Genomic DNA, 26,459 nt, shown 5'->3' with positions numbered 1-26,459 from the left:
TATTCATGCCATATTTAAAAAAATATTATGGTTCAATAAATTCAAGTGATTTACAGCTTTAAATTATACTAAATAAGAAGGTTTATGGCACCTTTAGGTGCCCAATGAGTACTGGCGATTTTCTTGATGACTTCTATAGAAGCCACCCGCGGTGAAAGGGTTAAGAGTCACAGATAAGTTGTGTTGCAACCTTTATATGGAGCATCATTTAGTATCGTTATTTAAAGACGTCATCCTAAATATATTAATATTTTCTCACATTTAATAAATCTTGATACTTCAATTTTGTTATGAAACCAAAGTAAGAAATACTTCAGAACCGCTCTGGTTTCACCGTGGGATAATTTTAATATATTCATTTGCTTATTGTAAAAACACGTGAAACGGCTCACCCGTCCCAATATATCGTTGACTGTAAAAATGTGTTTCTACTATGAGTCAAATGATTAAAATAAACTTGAAGTGCTGACCATTGTCAACTCTCGCGGATTATAAACTTGAAAGCATTATCAAATTTTGAACAATTTTTCTATTTATGAATCACCTGCAGAATTTGTACTATCATAAAGTGAAGAATAAATAGTTGTTATTACTTCTAAATCAATAATACATAATAATTACCCAATCAATTAATTTATTCTGTGTAAATGGTATCAAAATTGCATTGGAGTATAATAAAATATGTTCACATCTCTTGCTAGAGAGCTAATCATCAACCGATGGATAGTAAGCAATGAAGATTCAATCATAATAACAATCATAAATCACTGACTAAATAATAACAATTTTTGTGTACGTCCGTCCTCCGAGTATACCGCGTGTATTTTTTGCAAATATTCGCATTTTTTTTTTGTTAAACGGCAAATGTTTGAGGGTACCGGAACGAAATGTATTATAAAACTTACATTGTGAAACAATACTTTCGGACTTAAATAAGGATTTCCTGTCTCTTTTCGATACACCGCCAGTTTTGCGAAATAGAAGAATAGCCGGATAATTTAGCATCTTGAAAATTGTGGGAAATATATATTTCATATGTAGAAATCAAATATTATATTTAAATTAAAATAACAGGGTACTCGGTTCTTTTAAAAACATGCAGGTACCCGGGTACCCGGTTCCGGTTTTCACTCGAGAGCTTCAACTGCTATTTTTATGGGAGCGAGTACTTTAATATTTTCCAATACGCAAATGTTCGATTCATTCCAAATATAAGCAGTATCAAGATCAATTAAATATTTCATAACGAAATTCTGTAATTTTAAAATCTTTCAATCATTGGAACTAAGGAATTACACTTTCTCGTGAATTAAGCGAGTTTTACTAGTTGCATTTGTGCGTTATTAAAACTCATTTTCAAACATCGTTTATCATATGGAAGTTCTGTATTTTCATTTTCTTGTTTATATTGTTTATCATTAGAATTTTCATCTGCTTGATATTCTCCTCTTTTCAGTATAAAACGTTTGTTACGGCCAGATGAATTGCATGATTTATGCATAGTTGATTTTCGACCGGACTCTCGCGTTTAATTTGTTTTATTATACTGCCACAATGTCGGTTTCAGAGTAAATCTCCAGAAATTCATGTCAAATATGTATTTGGGTTATAAAATTAATAATAAATTTCAAGAGGACAAGCATATACGATTAGAGAAGCTTGAGAGCACTATATGCCTTGTATAATCACTTTGAGAACAGTATTCTTGAGCGTGATTTTATTATTAAGGTCCAAAAAATATTTCCTGCTTCTGTTGCTTCTTTAAATCAGATAATTTTCTACGGCTATATTTGGATAGTTAGAACAAGGTAATTTTTTTCGTCTTCAATTTCGGTACGTCGGCCTTGCGTCTCAACTGATTCTTGACGTAAGACTCATTGTGTTAACCTAAACAATTATGGAGACCATTCGTCGATTTGATCGACTGAGTGACATAAAATGATTTACAACGTGTATCAAAAGCTATTTTGGTTACAATGAGGCAATAAAAACGAAACTTTTATTGCAGCCACTATTAAAATCATTAGAGACAATTTATATTATTTTTATGATCTTAGGATCTTAGGAATAACCAAAAATAAATAGATTGCAATATTAAATTTTGATAAAGCAGTAAAGTGGTAGTAATGGCGTAAGTGATTTAATATGATGCTGATTTGGGGTGGAATCAAACTCGTATTTTTTGTCGAATACATTTGAAATCGACACATTTGGAATATTTGTTTGCTTCTTATGTCGACGAAAATTCGATTCTTTTAAATCCAAATCTATTGGTAAAATAGCGAAAACTGACAAACACTGTGGTTCAAGAAGAAGAAACACACCTAAGTATTTTATATAGTAATATTGTTTGAAAACAGTTTTCAAACTTACAACTGAAACAATGCACTAGATTGGACACCACTGAAGGAAGATACAATAAGTTTAAAAAACGTATCGAGTCGGGCTTTATTTAATTTAATTTTTCCGGTATACAATGTATGTTATTTTGTAGGCTGTATTACATGTAGATGGCATTGTTTCGTTTGGTTCATTAGTTACGTATCGCATAACAGAGTAAACAATTTCCACTTCTCTTAAATATTTTTTATAACACGCTTTTAGGCTCAAAGTATGAATTTTAATTGCACAGCTTTTGAAGTGCAGAGCAAACCGGCTCGCAGAACACATCCATTTAACAAAAAAATCTCCCTCATCGAATATCCTTTGTCCTGTCCAGACTCAGACAATTGAACTACCTTTTAAGCTCGTTTATTTCAGAAGTTCTGAATCCATTAATTAAATAATTTCAAATTGTAATTTCTGCATATAAACGAGATATTTTATATTAAATCTCGACATGTGTGTCGAGGAAATTGCATATGTATTTTCAACGATGTGCTGCGTTTTCCATCTAGCAAAATGTGCCGTTCCATTTTTAATAATAACCGGCATCATATCCGTTGAAAGGTAAATTAACCGACAATAAGTAATAAGTAATCCACAGTGCTATAAAAGTATTGTTTTACATATGCAAAGTTTAAGAAACGATGACTTGATAGGACACATGTATGTAATTTTCCAGACTTTTTGTCAATTAATTGAATAAATAGTTTCATATTTTAACCATGCTTTAAAAATGTATACATTAAATAGTGAATGAAATTGTGTCGCATTGAATTGGAGGGCGGGGTTGCCAAATTATTAAATTATCACAAACATGAGGGGGTTGCCAGGCGATTCAATTATTAACGGCTGTAGAATGTGTACTGGATGTATGAACATATGTATGTACATACGTATATGTATGAATACATTTTTTCATAAGGGTATATGAATTAATTTATAAATATTGGAAATAAAATAAGCACTAAGTGCCATTGACTTGAAATATAAATCAATCAATAAAATAGTAAGTGAGTTTCATTCTCAAATATGTATGTACAAAATCTTACGGTGAACAAATTTCTAACATATTTTTTTATAGAAAAAAATACATGATTTGTACCAAATAAGTTTTATTAAATAAATTCTAATGTCAAAGTTTCATAAATATACAATTGCAATAATTAAGGTCAGTTGTTGTGAAATACAGTAAACATAGGTAATACATATTATTTTTCTTCCTCAAAAATATTTTGTATATCATGCATCTTACGTTTACATTTTTTTAAATCTGACAAATCACTTGATGGATATAATGCTATTTAGTCACACTAATTTACTCAATAAACAGTATTAGAAGCAATGCTGTTGGCGAGTCTCTCACTCTTTTTGATTGTGTGAGCATACGTTTTCTTACTTAAAGTTGGACGAATAGGAAAAATATTTATTTTGACCAAATATGCTGTATTGTTAAACGCCACATCTCTAATCTACGCCGTTCTAATGAGTATTTATCCTGCCTTATATAAACAAAAACATTGTGGTTGCTTTCCGATGGCCACACTAATAGGATCCTTAATCGAATATTTAATTATTCGAATTATTCGCTTGATTAATTTAAAAAATACAAAATATTTTTTAAATAACATTCATTTATTTATTTATTTTGAATGAAATTTGAAAAAATCTTAGAATGAAACAATTAATATATTTGGCAACAGCCGTTGTTTCTTTCAATATATCCGAGTGACTAGTGCCGCTCCAAATTCATGGCTCTTTATGCGCCTAAGACAATGAAACGCTTCCTCTCAACAAAAAATTACTTTTACGCATTCGAAAATGTTTTAAATATAATGTTTATCGGCGGTATATACTATGACCGAAATTACGAAAAATTGTGAATAAATTCAAATACTTCATCCCTTTATTCATTCAATATTCGAATAGTTGAAAACTACAAATAATTTAAATGCTTCTTTTCAACAACAAAAAAAATGCTTTTTGCATTTGAAAAACATTTGTGAATAGAATGTTTATCTTGTTGTGTTCACTATGACCGAAATTCGCAGAACTAAACTAAAAGTTGGAAAGGCCCACCATTTATTATCATTTAACGCTTATGTGTGCGTCGCAAATGTTTGTTTTTGTATTTGTTGTTTCAAGACGTAAATATTTTATTACATTCAGCTTTATAATTTAATCGCGGTTAATTTATTTCTAGCTATTTTTAATTTATATGTAGATTCACATAAAATAAACACCGATACGGATCCGATATTTATGTATATAAAATTGCAAATATTATTGGCTATTGTATATACAATAAATTCGATAAAATTATGTATTTAAAATAGTACATCAAATTTTCAATCAAAAAAGCTGAAATAACGCCTCTGATCATAAAGTATGTAATAATAAATTAAGCATTTTCCTCTTGACGCCCCCACTGATTAGTAATTCGCACAGCATTGTGCTATGCATATTTTATAAATTTCAAAAAGTAACGATTATGAAAGTAATAAATGATTAATTAAAATAATTATTATTAACCAATAATTAACTTTTAATTAAATAATATTTTACAGACATTTAATTGATTTGTTACACTAATTGGTTAAATAAATTAAAGAGAGGCTGAGAAAAAAATACGAATAAATTCGAATACTTTATCCTATTTTTCATTCAATATTCGAATAGTTGAAAACTATGAATAATTGTTAACTCTACAATAACTACTTATTAAGTCATAGCTTACGTCTGGCTCTTTGGTGTTCTAATACTATGATTTTCCTCGAGGGTTTGTTCGTATAACGCTTTTGTTTATGACACTTTATAATGGGAAACGATGTAGGATCTCATGCATATGTTCTGTTTAAAACGAATTTATGCCCAGACTTATAGTCTTAAACTAGAACTTAAACTGAGCTGAAAATGTGGGAATTGTTGCTTTGCCTATTTTTGATAAATTTGTTTAATTAAATTAAATTTTTCCGATGTTTATCTTTGAGTATGTTTCTTTAAGGTTTGAGAACCCTAGGGGTTTGACTTCGACTTCGGGTTAGACGCAGGTGAATCTAGTTTGAGTTTTATTAGATTATATTATAATTGCGACAGACGATAAATGGCGAGATGTTTTCTCCGAGTGATAGTGGAGTAGCTGGCGCAGGGATGATGTCCGTGAATCGTGCGTGTACCTGCAGCGAGAGTGTCTGGAGGCAGTTTCTCTTGCTGTGATGATCGTGTTCGAGAGTCTCAGATCGTCTGCCAGGCGGGTAAATCTGCTAGTCTCTTCGAGTATTTGCGAGTGACTGCTTGTGACTGCCTTCTCCTCATCGGAGTCCAGGATTAAGTATCCAGGGCTGCAAAGCTTGCTGACCAATCACAATCATGCAGCGATCATCCAGCCAATAGACATTCGCTTGATGGGCATTGTCCAAGGTCGTATACTGCAACGGGAATCTTGTGAATTCGGTGATTTATATTTACAGTAAGAACAAAACTCGTGTTATTTATGTGATTTTGTGTGTGATCCCATATTTTACGCTATTATCTTGTTTCCTTGTTAATGAATGATCATTTTGGTCACAGTAAATTAACGCGAGTTTTGAGAACGTGGAGATCTGTGTGGAATCGCCATTTTTCTATATTTATACAGTAGGAAAAAATAATGCGGGATTTCACTTTTTAATCCATAAATGTTCCGCGTAAACCAGGACGTCTGGTCGCCTTAACGCATTTAATAATACATATGTACTGCAATATTTCATGGTTTTACATTAAACAGTGTTGCATTTTATGTGACATATCTGATTCAAAACATCCCATATTATATTCTCGTTAGAAGTTCTATCTGATTCAAATCCACAACAATAACTGATTCACCATCCATCATCACCGTTTAACGTCTAACAACCCACTATTAATTATGCAGGATCTGAATCGCATACGTGTGTGTAAGTAATTTGATATTCCGATTAATGAGCGGCAGCTGCTGTTGACCTCTTTATTGCAATAATACTAATTTTCTTCGCCCAACCCACATTTAACCCTTTGCTCGTTTTTTCTGTCTCTTGCTAGATGGCAATGAACCCGGTTGAATTATTTATACTTTATCCAGAGAGAAGTCCCGCGGGTTAGCCGAAAACGGCGACAAGATGCAACCGAAGTACATATCAATTTTCCACTTACGGATTTTATCTGTATCTATGTACTTATTTGCAATTGAGCTAAATCTGTAAAACACGTTTGAAGCGTTATTGGCTGGACAAGATGAGATTGCTTTAGAGTGCGCCAAATAAATAAATACTTGACTCAAATGCTGGTCAAAGTGTTGATATTTAATAACAAGGTTTTATATTATTCCGTTGATTATTTTACAGAAATGTAAACGCAGTTTATGTCTTTAGATATTAATTCAATAATAGTAATGACGAACGTTACACTAAATCCGCGATTGATATAACAAGATAAAAAAAAAATTGTCTAATTCTTTATGAAGGCTTATTATTAACTAAAACTATTTAAAAGCACTTTTTCTTATCTTGTAAAGCGACTGGAAACTTTTTTCAGACTCTAAATCAAGCTTCGTCTAAGGAAACGTATACAATTCTCACATTGCCCCTCGACTCGACATGACCACGAGAAACCAGAGACCAGAGAGACTCACCAATTTTACAACTTCGCCATTGCGAGAACTCTACTAATTTTAAAATTGGTGAGCGAAGGGCGTTGACCTATGGTTTTCACACAGGTTTCATGGGATATACGATAATATAAATATAAAATGATGCGTAAAGAAAAAACATCGTTAAGTTAAACCCTGTAATTAGGAAAGAATCAGAATAAAGAGACCAGCAGGGGTGTCTAATACTTTTGCACAGTACTATATACGCAATAACTTATTAATAAAAGCTAATATTACAATTATGGAAGGTTCTGACTTAATGTGTATAATAATACTCATACACTTAAACAAATTGGAAGGCTTGGAAGACTGATGTATTTGCATATTAAAATTGGCCCCAGGTTGTGTTGCGGGGTCTTGCGCTTTGTACTGAAGTTTAGGCGAATGTGTCACTCAAGAACGCAATTCCCACTCAGGTAAACAAATTTTAACTTGTTCAGACTTATAAAGCTTCAATTTTCTAATCCGATTCGCTCAGAGCGCGCGCGTGCCACAAACAATTTCATAACATCAATTTAACCCAAATCTGAATTGGTCTCGTTTGTCGTTCCGATTGAATAATTGGCCGTTTATTGCCCATCGCGCCAATTAGCGCAATCCCGTAATCGATTCCATCGACACGTTTCAATTACGTCTCCGAGGTCGCTTTTATTGGTTATTTGTTTATTTTATCGTTTAGGGCGGATTGTGTTAATAAACCAGTTAACCCACTAGGTGTACCAGTTTTTAATAATACTACTATATGTAACTGCTTGAACGTTGCCCTCTGCGTTTCTAGCATGTGCTTGTTAGTTAGTCTCCGAGTCTCTCTTTTTCTTCTTCCATGGCGCCTCGACCTTGGATTTTCCTGCTTTGTTCGTTGCCACCGACAACAATGTCGGCCTTCGTTCGCGGAAGCGATCGTAATTAGATAAGTTTGCGCAATTCGTCGAGTATGGAACGCCGCGACCAATTGAGAAACGATATTGGTCTGGTTGTAGATTGATTGGCGTTCGATTGGTGCAATTGCCACGAGCGCGTGACTCGAAGACTCGATCAGTTTTCCAAGTGCTCGGGTATCATTCGACACCATGAAGTAGAGACTGATCGATCTTAATACTATTTATGAAGACCCCAAGGTATGAGCAAGTGACATTAATGTAGTTTGGACATATTTAAACAAAAAGATAGATGTGTTATTTTCATATTTAGTATGCATTAGTGGCATCCATAGTACGTCGACATTTTTATTTTATTTAATATATATCTACTTATCAAAACTTTAACATTGTAATGTAAGAACAGGTCAGGTTGTTTTTCATCTAACTGCATTTGAAAGGGTCGCCTTTGAAAAGATTTTTCTCTAATCAAGTTAACAATCTTAAAAGCAATATCCATTACACGTTTTGTATTGAATCTCTTGCTAGATAAAAACTACTTGATATATATTTCAGTGATTACTTAAAATATTTGGAAAATATTCGTCGTTCTAACATGGCGAAATAGATCCATTAGCAGCATCTGTCATTGCTGCTGCTCCATCGGTTGTGATTAAGACAAGTTTCGATAATGGCAACTGTATCTTGAACCCTCTAAAGATATCGATATCTCGAGCTATCTATCTTAATGAAATCATCCACAACAGTTCTTCCTTAGTATTAAAATCTGCAAAAAATAATCTAATAAAAAGTAGCAGTTGAGCAAATTAACCGACATCCGTCGTTTCATCCAATTGCAAGGAAATGAAACACATTCATGAATATCTTTCCTAAGGTGTACATTTACATTTTGGCTCATTTTTTCTATACGTCTCATAACTGTATTTCGAGACAGTTGTAGATATAATATGTCTCTGTTTATTTCGTTTTTTTCTTGAGTTTTCAAACAATGAATCTGCGATTTCAACTAAAGATTCTTTAAAAATTCACCACCAGAAAAAGACTTGATTTTTTTGCACTAAATTATATTTTCAATCAGCGGAATTATATCATGCTTCATAAAACATTTACTATCTTATCTCTTTCAACTTTATAGAGATTAATACAGTTATTTAGTTCAGACATGTTCTGGCATGATATACTTCCATCTTGAATTAGTGAGTGGATTAACAAAGCGCAAGTATTTTGTAGCTTAATAAATATATTTTTGCTTGCTCACTGCTTCTTAAATTACCTACAAGTTTTCTGCACATTTTTATAATCGGCTCTACATTGTCTTGAACGAAAATAGCAGCACTATGTTATTGACACGTCCATACTATGATGAACAATTTCAAACATCTTACAAAAGTGATTTTTGAGCTATGTTCGAGTGAAGGTATGATTTGTGAAGATTTTTCCTTTATTATCATTCAAATCGTGGAGACATATCCCACCTTAGAAATCATAACTTCTATAAATACCCAAGGAAACGAAATATAACAGAACATGCAGGAACGCAACTCTTAATCTTTATAAAAATATAGTTTTGCAGCACAATAAACATAGTTATTATTGAGGAAATGATTGTAGAATTTATGTCATGCTCAACATGATATTGTGATATTATCTTCAATGAATATATCTTCACCATTGACTGTTTACCGTTTTCAAAAAAGTAAGACTCAATGACGCCGCCTGACCACAATGCCACCAAACAGTCACTTTTTGGGCATGTAATGGTCTTTTTGAAACGTGAATCATGGGATTCGAATTAAAAAAAATATATAATTTCCCGGACCCACTAGAAACTATACATATATAGTATATTAACGCTGACCTAACTTAACACTATATAAACAAAATTAATAATATTTTAAAATGTAATAAATTATGTACATTTAGTTTGAGAAACCAGGGAACGCGTTGGCTCTAACGCAATTAGTTTTATGCGCGATGTCTTAGGAATGACTCAGCTCAGCGACCAGAATACATAAATAATCATATACCCATATACATACGCGTTTACGTAAATATATACAGACTTGATCATAATAATGGGGCATCCCAATATATGTGTTGTATCCTAAAAAATAGTAAAAATATAAATAAAAAACTGATTAAGGTTGTTGAAAGTGTTTAATTTAAGCTTATTTTTAATATTTAGTAGATCTACTCTTAGCTTTAATTACAGATGAAACCTTTTTTGGCATACTGTAACTAATGACTTGCAGATGGGCGGAAACAATTTTCTCCATTCCATCTGCAATTTTTCTCGCAGCTCAATTTTGGATTTTCAATTATGTTGGGAAACCTTTCCTTTTAAATTTGCCTATAAATGCTCTATAGTTTTTTGGTCTGGTGACTGTAGGCCACTCTAAAAACATTAAAACCCTTGGCACAAACCAACCCCTACATTTTTAGCGAAGTATGGCATGGAGCGTTTTCTTGCTGTAATCGGATGGTAGCGTGGTCTGTGCTTTGAAATATTTTCCAGTAAGAATTCATTATAGTGGACTCTAACATTGAAATATAAATGTTAGTATTCATTCTACCCTCGCAAGTATAAAGGTTTCCTACCCCTGCTGTTGCCATGCAATACCAGACTTAACAATTAGACCGGCAAACCGTTTTTAAAACTCAAGTGAGTAATTAAAAAGGACTAATTCCTTCGTATAGTCCTCAGAATAACGGTTAAAACTACCTGCTAAAATATTTCGGTCAGACTATGCACTTGTAAAGAGTTACACCCCATTAATATATTTGTACATATAATTATATAACTCCAGGTACTTTGAAACGATCTTTATTCATCAACGACATCTCACTTTTAATTTAAAAGTTATAGGTAATAATTATTCAAGTCATATGCAATTTTAATTTTTACACTGAATTGGTTATAGTTATATAGTATTTTCTAAGAGAAAAAAAAATAAATGCAATGTTTTATACAGAGGAATCCAATTTAATTAATCTTTAACTATGCGATGACGTATGTACATCTAGAAATTGAGTTATGCCTTATTGAACATGTTTTAATACCGTATTTTTTATTTGTTACAGTCGTTCCAGGGCAGCCAGGGCAGGGCATATCTTTTCAATTCTGTGTAAGTAAAGATGCATGTGATTAAAATAAGAAATATCCAGATATATGTATTGTAGAATATTTTTAAATTAATCATGAGTCAAATAATACATAGTTTTCTGTTAGATTAAATAAATATTATATATATATACTATAGAATTAATTTAATGAAAATTGCAGTAAATATTCAAAATACTGCGGCTAAGCCCGACCTCCTACCTGGGCCGTCGCGAGTACAGGCGTGATCAGATAAACAAAAACATTGCATTATTGGTAGTATCGGTCCAAGAACCGAACATTGCGGACAATCCATTTGAAGCGATTATGTGGCTGTTTATAAATATATGGGTTTAGATTAATACTTTTTACATTAAATTGTGTATTATAAAAATATTGTATTTTTCATGAAAATTGAATGTGTTTTTAATTACTTATGTTACATTTTTCAGAGTGAACGTGGGATGCGGTCCGGCAGAAGAGCGAGTGTTACTCACTGGTCTTCATGCCGTTGCAGATATTTATTGTGAAAGCTGTAAGACCATGCTCGGTTGGAAATATGTATGCTTATATTGTAGTTTATTGTTTTTCTTATTTATTTCATTTATTTTAATTGATTCTTTGTATGATTTCAGGAACATGCCTTCGAGTCTAGCCAAAAGTACAAGGAAGGCAAATTCATCATTGAGCTGGCGCACATGGTCAAAGAGAATGGTTGGGACTAGGCGCTCGTTAGACGACTGCTCTCGATATGATCTCAGCACCAGAGCCTCCTGCCTTTGCGACCGGTCCGATCGCAAACTAAAAACGATGCATCGTAACAGCAATTATGCTACGATGTTCGGAGATTACATAAGGAGGACTCAGTGCGTCGGTTATCGTTCTGCTTGGGCCCTGCGTTACAGCTGACCGACGATAACCTCGTTACATTGGCACATATCACGTAAACGGTGCGAGCGAAGAATCAACCGTCTGGAAGACGGCATAAATTTTGTGTTACTATCAGCGACGACGACAATACGAATCTGCCGGATGATAAAAAACATGGATGATATCCATTATACAAAAATATTACTTCAAAGTGCAATTAAAACCCGAGTTTGACTGTGTTGAATCTGAATCTTTCGAAAAGATGCGAAATAAAGAGACGTTCTCGTTGACGAATTAATTATTCATTAATAATTAAAACTTTAATTGTGATATATTGTGATTTCTCGATGTTTGCTTAAAAACTGTCGAGTGTGATGGAAAAATGTGATTTAAGAGTGATATATGTATTTGCTTCTGAGGACTCAACTCGTCTTATTTTAATTTACTATCGATAGAACATACCCGTGTCTTAGTACGCATCCTTATGTATGTAATATAATAATCTTCGTTTTCACTAACTTTATGTTATGTATCGTTTAATCAAATACACGTGTGCTATCTATATATATTGTTATATGTACATGTATTCTTCTGACACATTGAAACGCTTTTACGATGTACAAAAAATATTTAGCAAGTCGAAATGAAAAAAGTCTGAAATTATATTGGCATTAGAGACTTACATACCTTTTTTCCGTACCAACGTCTGTGTTTTCGTTAGAAACTCTGAAGTAGCCGTAGTTGAATGTTGTTTGGTATACCTGTGATTTCAATATGTTTACGTCTAATCACCGATCAGTGTCTGCAAGGTTACGGGGTAGGTAAATAAGTTTATGGAATGTCAGGGAAGGAGTTAAGGGTATAATGTAACAACAGCTCATTTATAATTTAATAGCAAGACTGAAGAATAAGCAACTAGTAACAATTCACAAAAGTTGCTTTGTGTTTAGTATTGTATCTTTAATTTCAATATTTCTTCATCAATCTATTCAAGATCATAGATCATAAATTAATATTCTTTATGCTTTACTCTAGATTATTATATGATTCCCTAGAATATTCAAACTATACTACTTATATTGCAACGAGTATTTAATAGTTGCACTTCAAGTACATTCACTAGTTCCTATAACCTTTCTTTATACGTCTATATAGCCTTAATAATGGTTTTAATTATTAAGCTAATACGGACCTCTAATAAATTGTTTTCTAATATTAACGTATACATTTTAATTTGGTTCTTGTGTTTTATCTTTAATGTGACCCTTCCAGGGCAAGTTTGTATGTTTTGTTTCGTTTAACATGACATATGTGGATTGTTCTTTTTCAATGTGAATGTAAAAAGTACTGTTTATTATTTTCCATTTTTTCTAACCATTATTTATGCACTTGATAATATTGTAGTCATCTGCGAACATTGGCTATATACAATGTAATAAATATTGTGCCTTGTGGCAAACCTGCTTCTATATTGTGTAGACTGAAATATGGAATAAATAACAATCTCATTATCAGACTTTATTAAATTCCTATAGGATATATACGACTTAACAATATATTTTTTTCCATTGATAGTTTGTTTTGCTGGATTACATTGAGAATCCTTGATGCTTTAGAATTTAATCTGTTTTTCAGATAGCATTGTTATGATTGTGATCACATCTCTGGAAGTTTTTCTTTTCGTGTTAGATTTTTAATTGGCATAATCTTTGAAAAATAACTAACTACTTATTATTTCGATTATGTTACATGGGCTGATTGTTACAGAATTTATCTCAAATATCTATTATAAGTCACTTCCTTTGAAAACATCATCAAAGTGACCTCATATGAACTGCTTCTCTTCCATTCTGCAAATTTATCTACCGCCTCTCGTGTGTTTATTTATAAGATAAACGATAAAAATGTAAGAGCCTGCATTTGTTTGCTGCTTCGACTACGCAGTTACAAATATAATTAAATGTAATAACTAGAACTCGTGTGCATTTAAGGCTTTAAATTACTTATAATAAGGCGAAACCAGGTCCATGTGAATTTACGGTCGAAATTGTGTGACTTTCATTTTTATTAATCGTTTTTCGAACACATTCCATCAAATTTTTGTTTGTAAATGTAACACAAATTTCCTATCGATTGCGAGTATTATTTTTATTAATTGATATTTTATAAACTGGTTCAACAATTAACAATAAACATTGGCAGTTGTACTTAGAAATTTCTAAAACACTGACATTATAAATTAAACATTGTTTTTATACTTTGATTTGTTCTGTTCTGTAAGGATTGTACATTATAAACTGGATGTTGGACCAATACGTGTGATAGATAGTAAAATATTAAACGTGTTATTAATATAAAATGTGCGTACACATTTGTATTTATTGGCTGAAATATTAAATTCTTTGTCTTTTGTATATGTACGTACACTGTACTAACAGAATCGAATTTAAAATTAATTTTGTCACACAATTTTGTGTATATTTAAAAATACATATATATATATATATATACATATATATCATATGATATTAGTTTGTCAGTTTTATTTTTAATGAAAATTAGACTCAAGGTACAATAAAAGCGCTTATGTTCCGATTTTATTCACATATCATAGGGCAATTTCGTTAACGACGCGATGTTCTTCAATATTTGAATAAAAACGATTGACGTTAGCGACCGCAAATATTTTCTGAACGAACGAACCTTTTATATATATACACGAGATTATTATGTCTATTCTTGGAACGTTGTAGAATATATCATATTTTTTAAAACAATTGTGTTTCAATGACAGTATATTTATTGAAAATGTGTCGGTTTAATGGAATATCACTTTTCGATGTCGTTAAGTCTGTCAACTCTGCCAATCATACAATTATATAGTATCTATATATTACATATATAAAGTAAAAAATATTATATTTTTCTAATATCAAATCGGAAAGCATCAAAGTAATGAACAATTATTATGCGGTACATTCAAAACATTGAATTGGAATAAAATATCTAAAAGGGTGTCAATTGGTTATCGTTTCACAATCACTTCTACGTTTCACATAGTTGATATTGAGCGAAAGTTAAGATCTGTTAGATAAGTGTAATATGTCTAGAATTAACGATTAGTTTTGTGCACGGGTGTCATTCGATGTGTTGGTAAATTACGATAAAGTTGTTCTTAGATGTTGGTATCGAGAAGAAAATTATATTCTAGATGTAGATTGGTATTATCTGAACAAATGTGTGCTTATTTCAGTTTTTTATACATATAATATAACCGAGTGAATAATTTGTACACATCGGGATTTGTTTAAAAATAGTCTATTAAAATGTAAATCAACGGCTGTTTTTAACAGATCCCAGTCTTTCTTCAGTTTGACTTAATCATATATTTTATCAATTATAACGTATGAAGTTATTATTATTATTATTATGTATACATATAATAAGCGCATGAAAATGGTTCTATTATCCTTTTAAAGAAATGTGTATCCTATTTAGTCATCATATTATTATATAGTGGACTTTTTAACAAATATATGTACGATTGTAACTTTTTATTGAATGCTAATCGAAGAATTTGTATTTGAAATGTTGGGTGTTTTATGGTACACATTTAACTGCCATTAATATAATCGTCTGATTATGTGTAATTAGTCAGACATTTGTTTTTCTTTGTATTGATAATCGTTAAACGATAATAAATAAAACACTTTGCCTATCCATATACTGCGTTCAGTCGATTGTTGTTAAGATACTATCTAAATGGGTGAAGGAATTCAAACATGTCGAACGTTTAATGGCTTAAAAAGGCATCTTTGATTTTCTTCATAGACAAGCAAAAATAAAGTAGCTACGTAAATATATATCAAGATAAAAATCGTGTGTTGTTCTATTGGAGCGAAATGAAAATAAATAATCGAAGTATCACGGCTTGTTAATATTATATTTTTGTATTTTCTTAGAAAACATACACAAGTTATATATTTATGTATCTTCAACTACGGGACGACTGTGCCCGACTACACGACGGTATAATGGCGTGAAATGATCTCTCATTTATAGCAATTGCATTAATTTAAGAATATTAATTTAAGGATATCTAACTTAGTATATTTTCAGCTCATGTAATTTGTTCATGTACGAAATAAATATATAAAAAATATTTTATATTCTTTTATTGTATTATTGGGTCTACAACGATCATCAGCATGCATCGGCAAATCTAAATCAGAGCATTTTTTTTAGTTTTAAAAGCATTACGAGCGCTATAAATCCATCCATTAGCCTTACGATCAACCGAGGCCTTTTTTATGCTGACCAATGTGGACGTACGTGACAATAGATAAACTAAAAGCATCATAATAGCCTTTAGAAACATTCATATAACAAATGACAGTACATTGGAATCCAAAACAACAGGAAGTTTTCAGATCTCACAATTCTCACTTTTTAAAAATATTTAACGGCCGTTTCAAGCTTTTTCAGATTACAGGTTGCAACATGTTAAAGTAAGAAAGCAATCTAGTCGCGTTATACCAGTAGATCATCGTAATTGGCCGTTATAGTTAAGGGGGGTGAGCACTAAGCCTTCCTCAATCTGGCAATTTACGTAAACGTGACTCTAATTGCTGCACAAATATCAATTATAAACTAAATATTAAGTTTTGTATGAAAAGTAAACATCCCTGACACAAAAACCAGGACAATACAACCACTAAATGAATTTTAATAAAATTAGTTTGCATCGAACTTGGAACCGACAAACTATTGTAGCTGAGAAGATAATACTCTAATCGATTCGCATTTCAAATCACTTTATTCAAATTATTACTAGTGATATAGTGTTTTTTTAAGCATTTGTGAGGATTTACAAATAAGAACATTTTTACGTTTGGCAGTAAAATTTTTTCTAGGTTTTAAACAATATATTAATATCAAGAAAAACACTAAATATAATAATATAAAACGATCGTCTCTATATTTTATAATCAGTTGAACACGAAAAGCGAAATTGAACTACAATATAGTAGTAAAATAAAGGTAATAATATGTTCTGACATTTCTAATTAGACTAAAATAATTTTTCATTTTAAACTTTACTGGCAGCACTGGCATGACGTATACACATTCTCTTGCCGGACTTGTAACGACCTGCTGCCTCGTTTACCGAACATAATTTTATCATCACACATGTAACTTTTTTAATTCTAAATAAAATACTACTGCAACGACTAAATCAGTGTCTAATTGCCTCCCACCATCTCCCGTCGCCAAAGTACTATTACCAACTTCGTTAGGGCGCCCCCTGCCCCTCCTCCATGTTTTTGCTAAAGTTTTTTAAAAATACATAATGTAATATATAGATCTATGTCCAGTATTACCCCATTAGCAATAAGAAGATAAAAAGTTCAGGTATTTTATGTTTTTTAATAAAAGTAACTATTTCATTTTTTTTTAAAGCATTATCAAATTATTATGTATATTTATTAAATGTTCGATATTACCCCAATAACAAGGGGGGGATAATGCATAATATAAATTAAAATAATGTTTTATTTAATATATTTTTCTTAAAAAATTCTAATTTAAGAAAATAACTCTTAGTTTAAATAAAAATGTATTAATAAATAATCAAAAAGATAGACGTTTAGGCCAAAATTAAAAAGCACTATATGTAGTTTGACGTTTGGCAGCTGAGCAAAATGGAGCTCCAAGATATTCCTTATAATAAATCAGAATACGTAGAAACGGTATTAAAATTGCACTTAATGTAAAATATATGAGATTTGTTAACTATTTTTTTCATTAGTTTCTCGTACAGATCTGTTTAGTGAACCAAAGATACAATTAGTAATTCACCAAAAAGTGAAATAATACTGTATATACTCGTTTACTTTTACAGGCATCTGGTAATAAAGTCTGCAGACAAACTGTGCTATGTGGTTCCCAAAATATTGTTCTTCACGGAAAGGTGATTGTCCAAAGTGACGCTATAATTCGTGGTGATCTAGCGAACGTAAAAACGGGTCGATTTTGCATTATCAGCAAGGGTGCAGTTATAAGACCACCATTCAAAAAATTCAGTAAAGGGTAAAGCATTTATAATAATTTGATTATTTTATATTTATTTCTAATATATTCTGATGTAACTTTTCAGAGTTGCTTTCTTCCCGTTGCACATTGGCGATCACGTATTTATAGGCGAAAATTCTATAGTGAACGCGGCAGTCGTAGGATCGTATGTGTACATTGGCAAGAATGTTGTGATTGTAAGTTAGGTTTACACTTTGTATGCGGGAGATGAGAATTTTTGTTTTATTTATTTGAGAAGAGGATGAAACTTTTTGTACTGCAAACTTGGAATTTCATTTATCTACACATTGTAGACGTAGATACATATGTACTATTTAAAGCAGGAATTTTCCTTACTACTTTAATACAGTTGACTGATTTTTTAACTAAAGCAAGCAAGGGTGAATAACTCACATTTATATTATAAAAAGGAATTTTGAATTATTTTACAGCAGGAAGTAAATCAAATCGAAAATGGATTAACGTGAATAAAATTTCCGTCATTATGCTGACGAAATAATCTCCAATACGGAATCGCACTAGACGAATAATATGTTTTTTGTTTCGAAATTCTTGGAGTAATAGTTATTTTTTTATGATCTTTTATTTAGTACACGTAACGTAAATACGACTATCAGAATCCACATGCAAAGTGATAATATTCATATTATTATTTAACGTGCTTATATTTAATTTGATTTTATATTGTAGGGTCGAAGATGTGTTTTAAAAGATTGCTGTATGATTGAGGACGGAGCTGTATTACCAGCTGAAACTATTGTATCTAGTTTTACTAGATATGCTGGATCACCGGCGAGAGTTGTAGCTGATTTGCCCGAAGTAACTCAAGACCTAATGATAGATTTTACTAAAAGTTATTATCAACATTTTGTACCATCTAGAAAGTAATTTAAAATGTTAATTGTTATAATAGTATTGAAGTGTTTTGGGATGTTTTAATAAATTACTATAAATTGCTTATGGATTCGGTTAAAATATCTACAGCATAATATCTAATTTAAACTTTTTATTTATATTCTTTTATATTCATATTTCCATTATTTTATACATAAAAATATTAATCATTAAAACTTATTGTGTATTTATAATTTAAAATTAAATAAATTATAATATAGTTATTTACCATTATGTTTGATTTACAAATTAATAATTTAATCAATTTATATTCACCCCTAGAACACCAAAATCTACAGAGTGTTGAATTGCTTTATTTAAGAAATTAAAAGAATACCATCTTTAAGTACAGAAAAAGACAGTTTATAATTTGATAACAACATCTCAAATCTTGTATTAAATTAGATGATCTTACTATTTTTTATTTTTCGAATTTCTTCTTCCAAACCTTTGATTAATCAGGTGCGTACGGTAAGATACATTCCTTGTATATGAGTGAAAGGGAATGTATCTCGCCGTACGCGCCTGTGATTAATATATATTTATTTAAAAAAGGCATACTTAAATTTCTATATTGGTGGATATCCCTTTACTATGTCGTATATTATAAATAATATTCTGAGAATATTGAAAAAAAAAATTCTTAATCTCCTAGAACCTTTTAGAATCTCAGAGAGAAATCTAAATCACTTAAAACCGGCGTGCCGGCCCCTGCTTGTTGATGACCAACTTATACCTGTTTCTCGGTGTCCAAAAGGATGAGAACTTTTACTATTTTTTTTTTTTTAATATTTATTTATATATGAAAATTATAAACCTCAGCTGGAGGCCCCTAAGCTTCAGCCTAGTTAGTTATAAGTAAATCTGGTTATGAGGATGAAATAGTATAATGGAACAGGTCAGACGGAAGACGCCCATCTGTCGCCTTTCCTGCTGCCACTTTGCCTCGGTGTTGTTCGCGTTGTGACCATAATTTCTCATTTATAGAAGAACACCCGGTAGACATATTCATGCTTCATTAGAGGGGGTGTGTTTGACGATACGGCTTAGTATTTTTTCCTATTTGCTAAAGCTTATGTATGAGAAAATATAAAAGATTGATATATAGAGAGTGAGAAAGAAATGTGAGACTCACTTCGTCACACTCACGCATTTCGAGAGGTACCTACATCAGCTCTTTAAGGATTACTCTATTTCAAACTCGACTCTAATGTCATTGATATAGACTCTTCTGCATTCAACACCACCGTCCGATACTGAAACCTTATTTATATCTATTCATGGGTATACATAATAACTTGTGCACCAAAAATATATACAGACAGATATACTCATGAACATTAAGCTGAATTAGTTTCAGTTTTATAGTACATTATATACAAAGTTTTATATTAAATCTACTGACATATTGGAAAAATACTATTTTAATAATGCCTTAAAAACTAAGAAAGAAATTTTAGTACTTATAAAACTTCATTTGGCTAAAAGAAACAGATTAACAAATGTAGAAGAATCGACTTACATGTCTCACAATCTTAAATATATAAATAAGGAGATAATTCATTACAGTTTTACGTTCCAAAGTAATGTTAATATATTATATATGTGAAGTTATTATCAACCCAAATATTTGAACAATACTGATTTTATGTTGTCAAATGTAATTTTGCATTGCTTGGAATTTTACTAATTTCTTCCCTTATTCAATTATTAGTGTCTACTTTTCTTCATTTTTGCTAAAGTTTTATTGCATCTATTGATATGAATCACTCTCAGATATTCAGAGAACATTACGTTTGAATGCTTTTCCACATTTTTCACAAATGAAGTCACAAACATTGCTATGAGTGTAAAATGTTTATTTTTATATATGAATGGCTTTCCACATTTATCACACTTATTTTTATGAGTTATGCATACATTGAACTCTAGATTATTACGGAGAATTTTATAGCACTAGTCACAAATATTGGAGAAAAATATCAAAGAAAATAATTTGGGTAAAAAATAAACAATTCCCTATTAAGCTTATTGTATAACTGCTACTTATAAAGGTCTACCGTCTAAAAACAATATGTACTCACAAAAAATATGAATAAGGTGGAAGATTGTGCGATAGTATCTACTATTTATATTAATATAATTGTAATTACAACAACGTACTTTTCATGAATTTATGTTGATAAAAGGGTAACTTTTAGTTAAATTTAATCGGATACAAAACCTAAAAGTCTTATATTAATGTATATTTAATATCATATACAATAATAAAGTATTTAAATTATTTTATTAACTAATATAGTAAACAATGACTATGGTCAAACTGAATCATTATTATGGCGTAACTGAATGATTCATGTAACATATTGTAATATATAATTTAATTTTATAGTAAGTTTTGATTTCCTATTTTGCTTTTAAGTTGAAATAGTGTTTTTACATATTGACTGATATGTAAAACATATTTTATGAATATCACCTCTGTCTTATCTACCGAGAATATTATTCAGATGTTTTGAATTTCCCATTAGTAATAAATTAACATATGCTGAAAATCCTATTATTAGATACTGTAATTTATTTTACTTCGCAGTATTTTATGTGAAAGGAATATTTTATTTGATATTCGTGAATCATAAATTTTTGGTACTTTAATAGACGTTTTAATATTATAGTAAACAATGAACAGATTCATTGTCTGCTTGAGCAATCAAGGAACATTAACTTCCTAGTGTACAAATATTCGGCCTTCAAGCCAGTTTATTTTTCAGCGGTAGATTAATTAAAATATTTATTTCATGGACTTCAAAGCGGATTAAATAGAATACATAAGTATTTGTGGGTCATATTATAACTTAAAAAACTTTGTTTCATAATTATCTTATTTTTTGCGCTCATTTTTCATGAATGTCGTCTGTATTTACATAATAGCACACGTTTAGTAGACGTTAGTCATAAAGTAAAAAAAATGCTTATAGAAGATTATATGTTTTATGATTAACTTATATGTTTAGATACTACAAAACAGAGGCACACGTTTTAAAATGTTTTAAAGCAATCAAAACAATTTAACACTTATTTAGACTTACTAAAAGTACCATTTTCATTTCTGATAGGAAATTTTAGTCTTATCAAATTATTTTTGGACAGTAAGCTCAAATGCCTTTGTTTTTATGCCTTTGTTGATGGTATATTTCCTGTTGCATTTTATACACTTTCATTGCGTCGCTTCTAACGCTTCTCACTTGCCCTAATACTCATGACGTCACAACATAACTGTGGCTTAGCTATTTGGCCCTAATAACAGAAGGTGCTGGTGTCACTTAATAGAGAAAAATATTCTCATAAGAGCTGTTCACAATTCGATAATATAGAATGGCGATATGGCTGCTTAATTTAATATAAATTAATAAAAACATTTTTGCTGAAACCGAATATTTGGATCTGTTAATTTTAATAAGCATACTCATTACTATAATTCATTATACAAAATTTAATTAAATTAAATTAATATATCAAGAGCTTTAAATCATATATTTATATATGACATATATAAATCCAAAAGATAGACATTAAGTGAAATAATCCTCCATAATCGAAAAGTTTAGATCTGACTTTGAACTGTGAGTTCGGAAATACCATATCTATAATGATAATTTTCTCAGAAATGTACATCTTAATTAGGTGATATAATATTTTTATCCCTGATTGCAGTCATATACAATAAAAATCGTTTAATATATAACAATAAAAATTGTTTAATAATAAGAATTAGTCACAATGATGTTTTGTTAAACGATAGCGATCAACGGCCGTGAAACGATAAACGTTCAAGATATTATACAAACAGCGCCTTGACAGATTCGGAAATGTAACTATGAAAAGGATATTCTGACCACAGTGGAACGAGAACGGATTAGCAATATTAACTCTTATAACAACGCAAGATGTGATTACAATTATAAATACTGGATGGTGCAAAAGTAACTTTTTTTTATTGATGTTTTTGATTTGTTTAGATTCGAGGTTTGAAATAAGATATATGTACATAATAACACATGCGAAAATTTTCGCAATTTATTGCGACTTTTTGTGATAATTAGGATAAAAACATTTTTTTTAAATAATCATAACTTATTTAATACTCAACGTTTTAAAGTCAATTTGGAATTGTTTAACGATTGTATTTTTTAATTCGCAATGAAATCAGTGAATGTTGAGCTGTGGATCGCGTGCCAATAAAATAATATAAATTTGTTTCTAAGCAATGGATGGAGACACTGATATATTTTTAAAATGTCGAAACAGTTTCAGGGCCCAATATTTGCAGTAAAACTTAGAAAGACCTTATATATTAAGTATAGTTAGGGATTGAAAATGTGCGTAGAAAGGCCGATAGATGGTAATTGAATGAAATTAATTAAAAAGGGATTCAAAATGTGTTTATTATTTAGATTTTAGAGACTTGAATAAAATGTAGAGGGGGATATAGATTTATATTGATTTTTTACTATGTTAGTTAATATAATATTAATAAGGGATACATACTACATACGCCACAGTTTAACGTGTATTTTTTGTATGAAATCAAAATGACAAAACACGTAAATTGGTGCACATGATATTAAATGTGTTAAAAACAATAAATCAATTATTTTTAGAATAGCAGCTGCGCCCACAATGCTTGGTTTGTTTTAAAATTTATAGTAGATGCAAATATGTCCATAAATCTGACAATCTAACATTAATATTGCATGAGTGTTTGACAACCAAAGACCCAGGGACGTCATTTGTGGGGAGAGGGGGGCATTTTCCCCCACCTGCGAATTATCAACAACAGTATTTATATATGATGAAGATTTATTGGTGCAGTATCTGTATTTGTATTACTATGACCTTGCACTGGTAAAATAATAATATACTTTATATCAAGTATAATAATATTAGACAAAAGTGAAGTTAAGTTGAATAAGTTACATACATACATTAATAATGAATATTTATTTTACACTGGGAGGGCTGCAGCCCATATGGACGAACCGCCACTGGTTAGGACCAAATAAATCAATAAATAAAAGCAAAAACAATTGACTGGTAATTTAGTACCGGATTTATTTTTGGTCGCATGCCAATGTGATATGCAGTTTAATTTTATCAATGATCTAATATAACCGCATGAGAGCAATGAATTTGACTATTAATTATTTATTTTCATTGCGACTTGAGAATTAATTCACTTTGAAGCGGAAAGACAAATCACAAGCAGGGGCGTCAAAAGTGAACCCGGCCCCTAGGAAAACAATGATTCTGGGCCTCATGTCAAAAATGGCATTTTATATAATTTTTAACATCACCATGTAATATAATTTGTTGAATAAATAATAATAGGTACGAGTTAACCCTTTCGATTCTACAAATAAATATAAAAATTAGCCACCGTTGTGATATATTTTATGCGAAATATTTTAATTAGGCATTAAAAATTATTAAAAATAATATGTACCTGATAATTAGTCGTGTTTTCTTTGCTGCTCAGTGTTGCCATATAGTGAATTTCCAGTCCAGGTCCATTTATATTAAAACTTTTTATAAAAATATTACGAGTGAGAATCAAATAAAGCCCATTTAAACCGAATTATGATCAACAGGAGAACGCAAAAACAATTATCACTTCTCAGAAGGCAAAAATTCACGTCAAAAGCAATAAAATCGTGCCGTCGCCGTCGCAGTGGGAACGCTCGTTACCGAGCGTTCCCACTGCGACTGCGCCGACACGATTTTATTGCTTTTGACGTGAATTTTTGCCTTCTGAGAAGTAATAATTGTTTTTGCGTTCTCCTATTGACCAAAATTCGGTTTGAAAATACGTTGATCAGCAGTATTTGAAGCCATTCGTTGTGGGTTCTTATATTAATATTTAAATTATATTCTGCAAAAATATCGAATACAAAAAAAATTAAAATAACGTGCGTTTGGAGGACTCGTTACTGTATCTATACTATATTGCTGTAATTTAAATAATTATCTAGGCCCTTTCCTTGATAATATTCTGTTAAAAAAACGTCGACCTAGAAATTCGCATGAAGCGTTCTGTAAAAATATCTTATCGTTGGAGTGTTCATACCATTCGTGAGTTTTTATCGAGTCGAACAAACATTTTGAGAAACTATTAGTTATTTATTAAAAACCTCTTCTTTGATTTCTTAATTGATAATTAAATTGGCAATGATCACAATATATTAATATTAATAATATTCATAAAAAAATGCATACATATAAATTAAATGATATCCGTGTGTATTCTGACGGTGCAAAAATAAACAACTGCACGACATTGGTACGACCTATCCAGGAAAATTTACGTCGTTGTATTTTTTTGGAATAGTATTATTAAATTTCCAGCAGCGGATATTTTTTTGCCTCTTACTCGTATGCAAAAATATAATCGTAGATACTTTGTTGTTTTGTTGATTGTACCATTTTTTTATCTAGACACAAAAAATCAAACAAGTAAAAAATGTTCAATTAGGGTTTTCGATATAGAAATAACGGTATTAAAATTAATAAAAATACCCATATAATAATTTAGTAATTTTATCATCAAAAACATACGACAAAATGCAAGTGGTTATAAATGATTGGTTGTTGGCGGAGGATACAAACAAAATCATTGGAGCAGTTTTAAGATGGTCTTATAATTATTTAATACAGAAAAAAATAAATTGATAAAATAAATATGATTATTCCAAAGAGAAAATAAAATTTCACGGTGTACCACAGGAGTCCAAATTAGGACCATTCGTGTTTATAGTTTATATTAATGATATAATTATTAATATAAAAAATTGCAAAACACATCCGTTTGCGGACAACACATAATTTATTGCATAGGAGATAACGTTAAAGAAGTTGTGGATAATTTAAATAATGAATTATGTATAATAGAAGTAAAGTTAAAAAAATAATATACTCAAACTAAATGTGAATAAAAGTAAATATATGTTAATTAATTATAAATAGTACGTAGTCCGTAATGTTTCAGATTAGTAACTCTAATGTTGCGAGTTCGAACCCCGGCAGCGACAGTCGCATTTTTATTTATAAGAAAAATAATGAAAAGAATTTTGTGTAATTTGTACCTTATATTATCCGCCGTGTGATTCGATCTTGTGTTTTATTATTTTTCCGTTTGTTTGTTACTAAGGGAACAACAAGCTCATTTTCAAATTTATTTGTTTGAATTTTGTTAATTCATAGTATCTAGAAATTTTGGTTGAACTCTTTCGATTTTACCTCACATCAGGTCTTAAGTGAAATGAAAAGTGGCTGTTTTTCGGTCATCTTATGGGGCCGGCGCGGCGTAGCTCAACTTTTTCGTGTCGGCAAGCTTTGTGAGCAACAAAATGAGCGTTTGTAAAAACGTTAGCCACTCCAGCAACTATCCCTTCAGCTGCTTCATCAAACGCCCTTGTTAGCCCCCCAGCAGCAGCAATAAACAAGGCGCCACAACGACCTCAAACCATGCAGCCCGAAGAGCCCTTCTCAGACACCATGTCAACTGCAGAGCTACGCAGGA

The 26,459-nt window shown here is 30.9% G+C and overlaps 2 protein-coding genes and 1 long non-coding RNA gene across 9 annotated transcripts in view; all 3 read left to right on the top strand.

Moving 5' to 3' along the window:
- The window catches only part of Ypel (Yippee-like), a 155,481-nt gene extending 142,074 nt beyond the window's left edge, over nt 1-13,407 (top strand). For all 7 annotated transcript variants that reach the window (XM_088184877.1, XM_088184875.1, XM_088184874.1 and 4 more), the window contains 3 exons: nt 11,008-11,051; nt 11,479-11,587; nt 11,662-13,407. In XM_088184877.1, the coding sequence (XP_088041003.1) occupies nt 11,008-11,051; nt 11,479-11,587; nt 11,662-11,751 (243 nt within the window). In that variant the 3' untranslated portion in view covers nt 11,752-13,407. The remainder of the gene's footprint in view (nt 1-11,007; nt 11,052-11,478; nt 11,588-11,661) is intronic.
- Nucleotides 5,387-7,148, top strand: LOC148235908 (uncharacterized). Its single transcript, XR_015809408.1, has 2 exons — nt 5,387-5,851; nt 6,934-7,148. It is a non-coding gene; the product is annotated as an uncharacterized LOC148235908 (long non-coding RNA).
- A 4,138-nt stretch (nt 13,408-17,545) lies between the features above and the next one.
- Nucleotides 17,546-19,112, top strand: DCTN5-p25 (Dynactin 5, p25 subunit). Its single transcript, XM_088184214.1, has 4 exons — nt 17,546-17,646; nt 17,799-17,986; nt 18,054-18,165; nt 18,680-19,112. The coding sequence occupies exons 1-4, from the start codon at nt 17,599-17,601 to the stop codon at nt 18,875-18,877; spliced, it is 546 nt and encodes a 181-aa protein (XP_088040340.1). The 5' UTR covers nt 17,546-17,598; the 3' UTR covers nt 18,878-19,112.
- Nucleotides 19,113-26,459: the final 7,347 nt, after the last annotated feature.

Source organism: Plectrocnemia conspersa, unplaced genomic scaffold (assembly GCF_051122295.1).
Source record: "Plectrocnemia conspersa isolate PC_06_02 unplaced genomic scaffold, ASM5112229v1 ptg000004l, whole genome shotgun sequence".
Lineage (NCBI taxonomy): Eukaryota > Metazoa > Arthropoda > Insecta > Trichoptera > Polycentropodidae > Plectrocnemia > Plectrocnemia conspersa.
Note: the sequence above shows the minus strand (reverse complement) of the source record. Positions and strands in the feature narration are given on the sequence as shown.

Coding starts and splice junctions, on each gene's coding strand:
- DCTN5-p25 (XM_088184214.1), top strand. CDS start 17,599: ATGGAGCTCCAAGATATTCCTTATAATAAATCAGAATACGTAGAAACG. Junction 17,647..17,798: donor AATCAGAATACGTAGAAACG/GTATTAAAATTG, acceptor TTACTTTTACAG/GCATCTGGTAATAAAGTCTG. Junction 18,166..18,679: donor TTGGCAAGAATGTTGTGATT/GTAAGTTAGGTT, acceptor TTTATATTGTAG/GGTCGAAGATGTGTTTTAAA.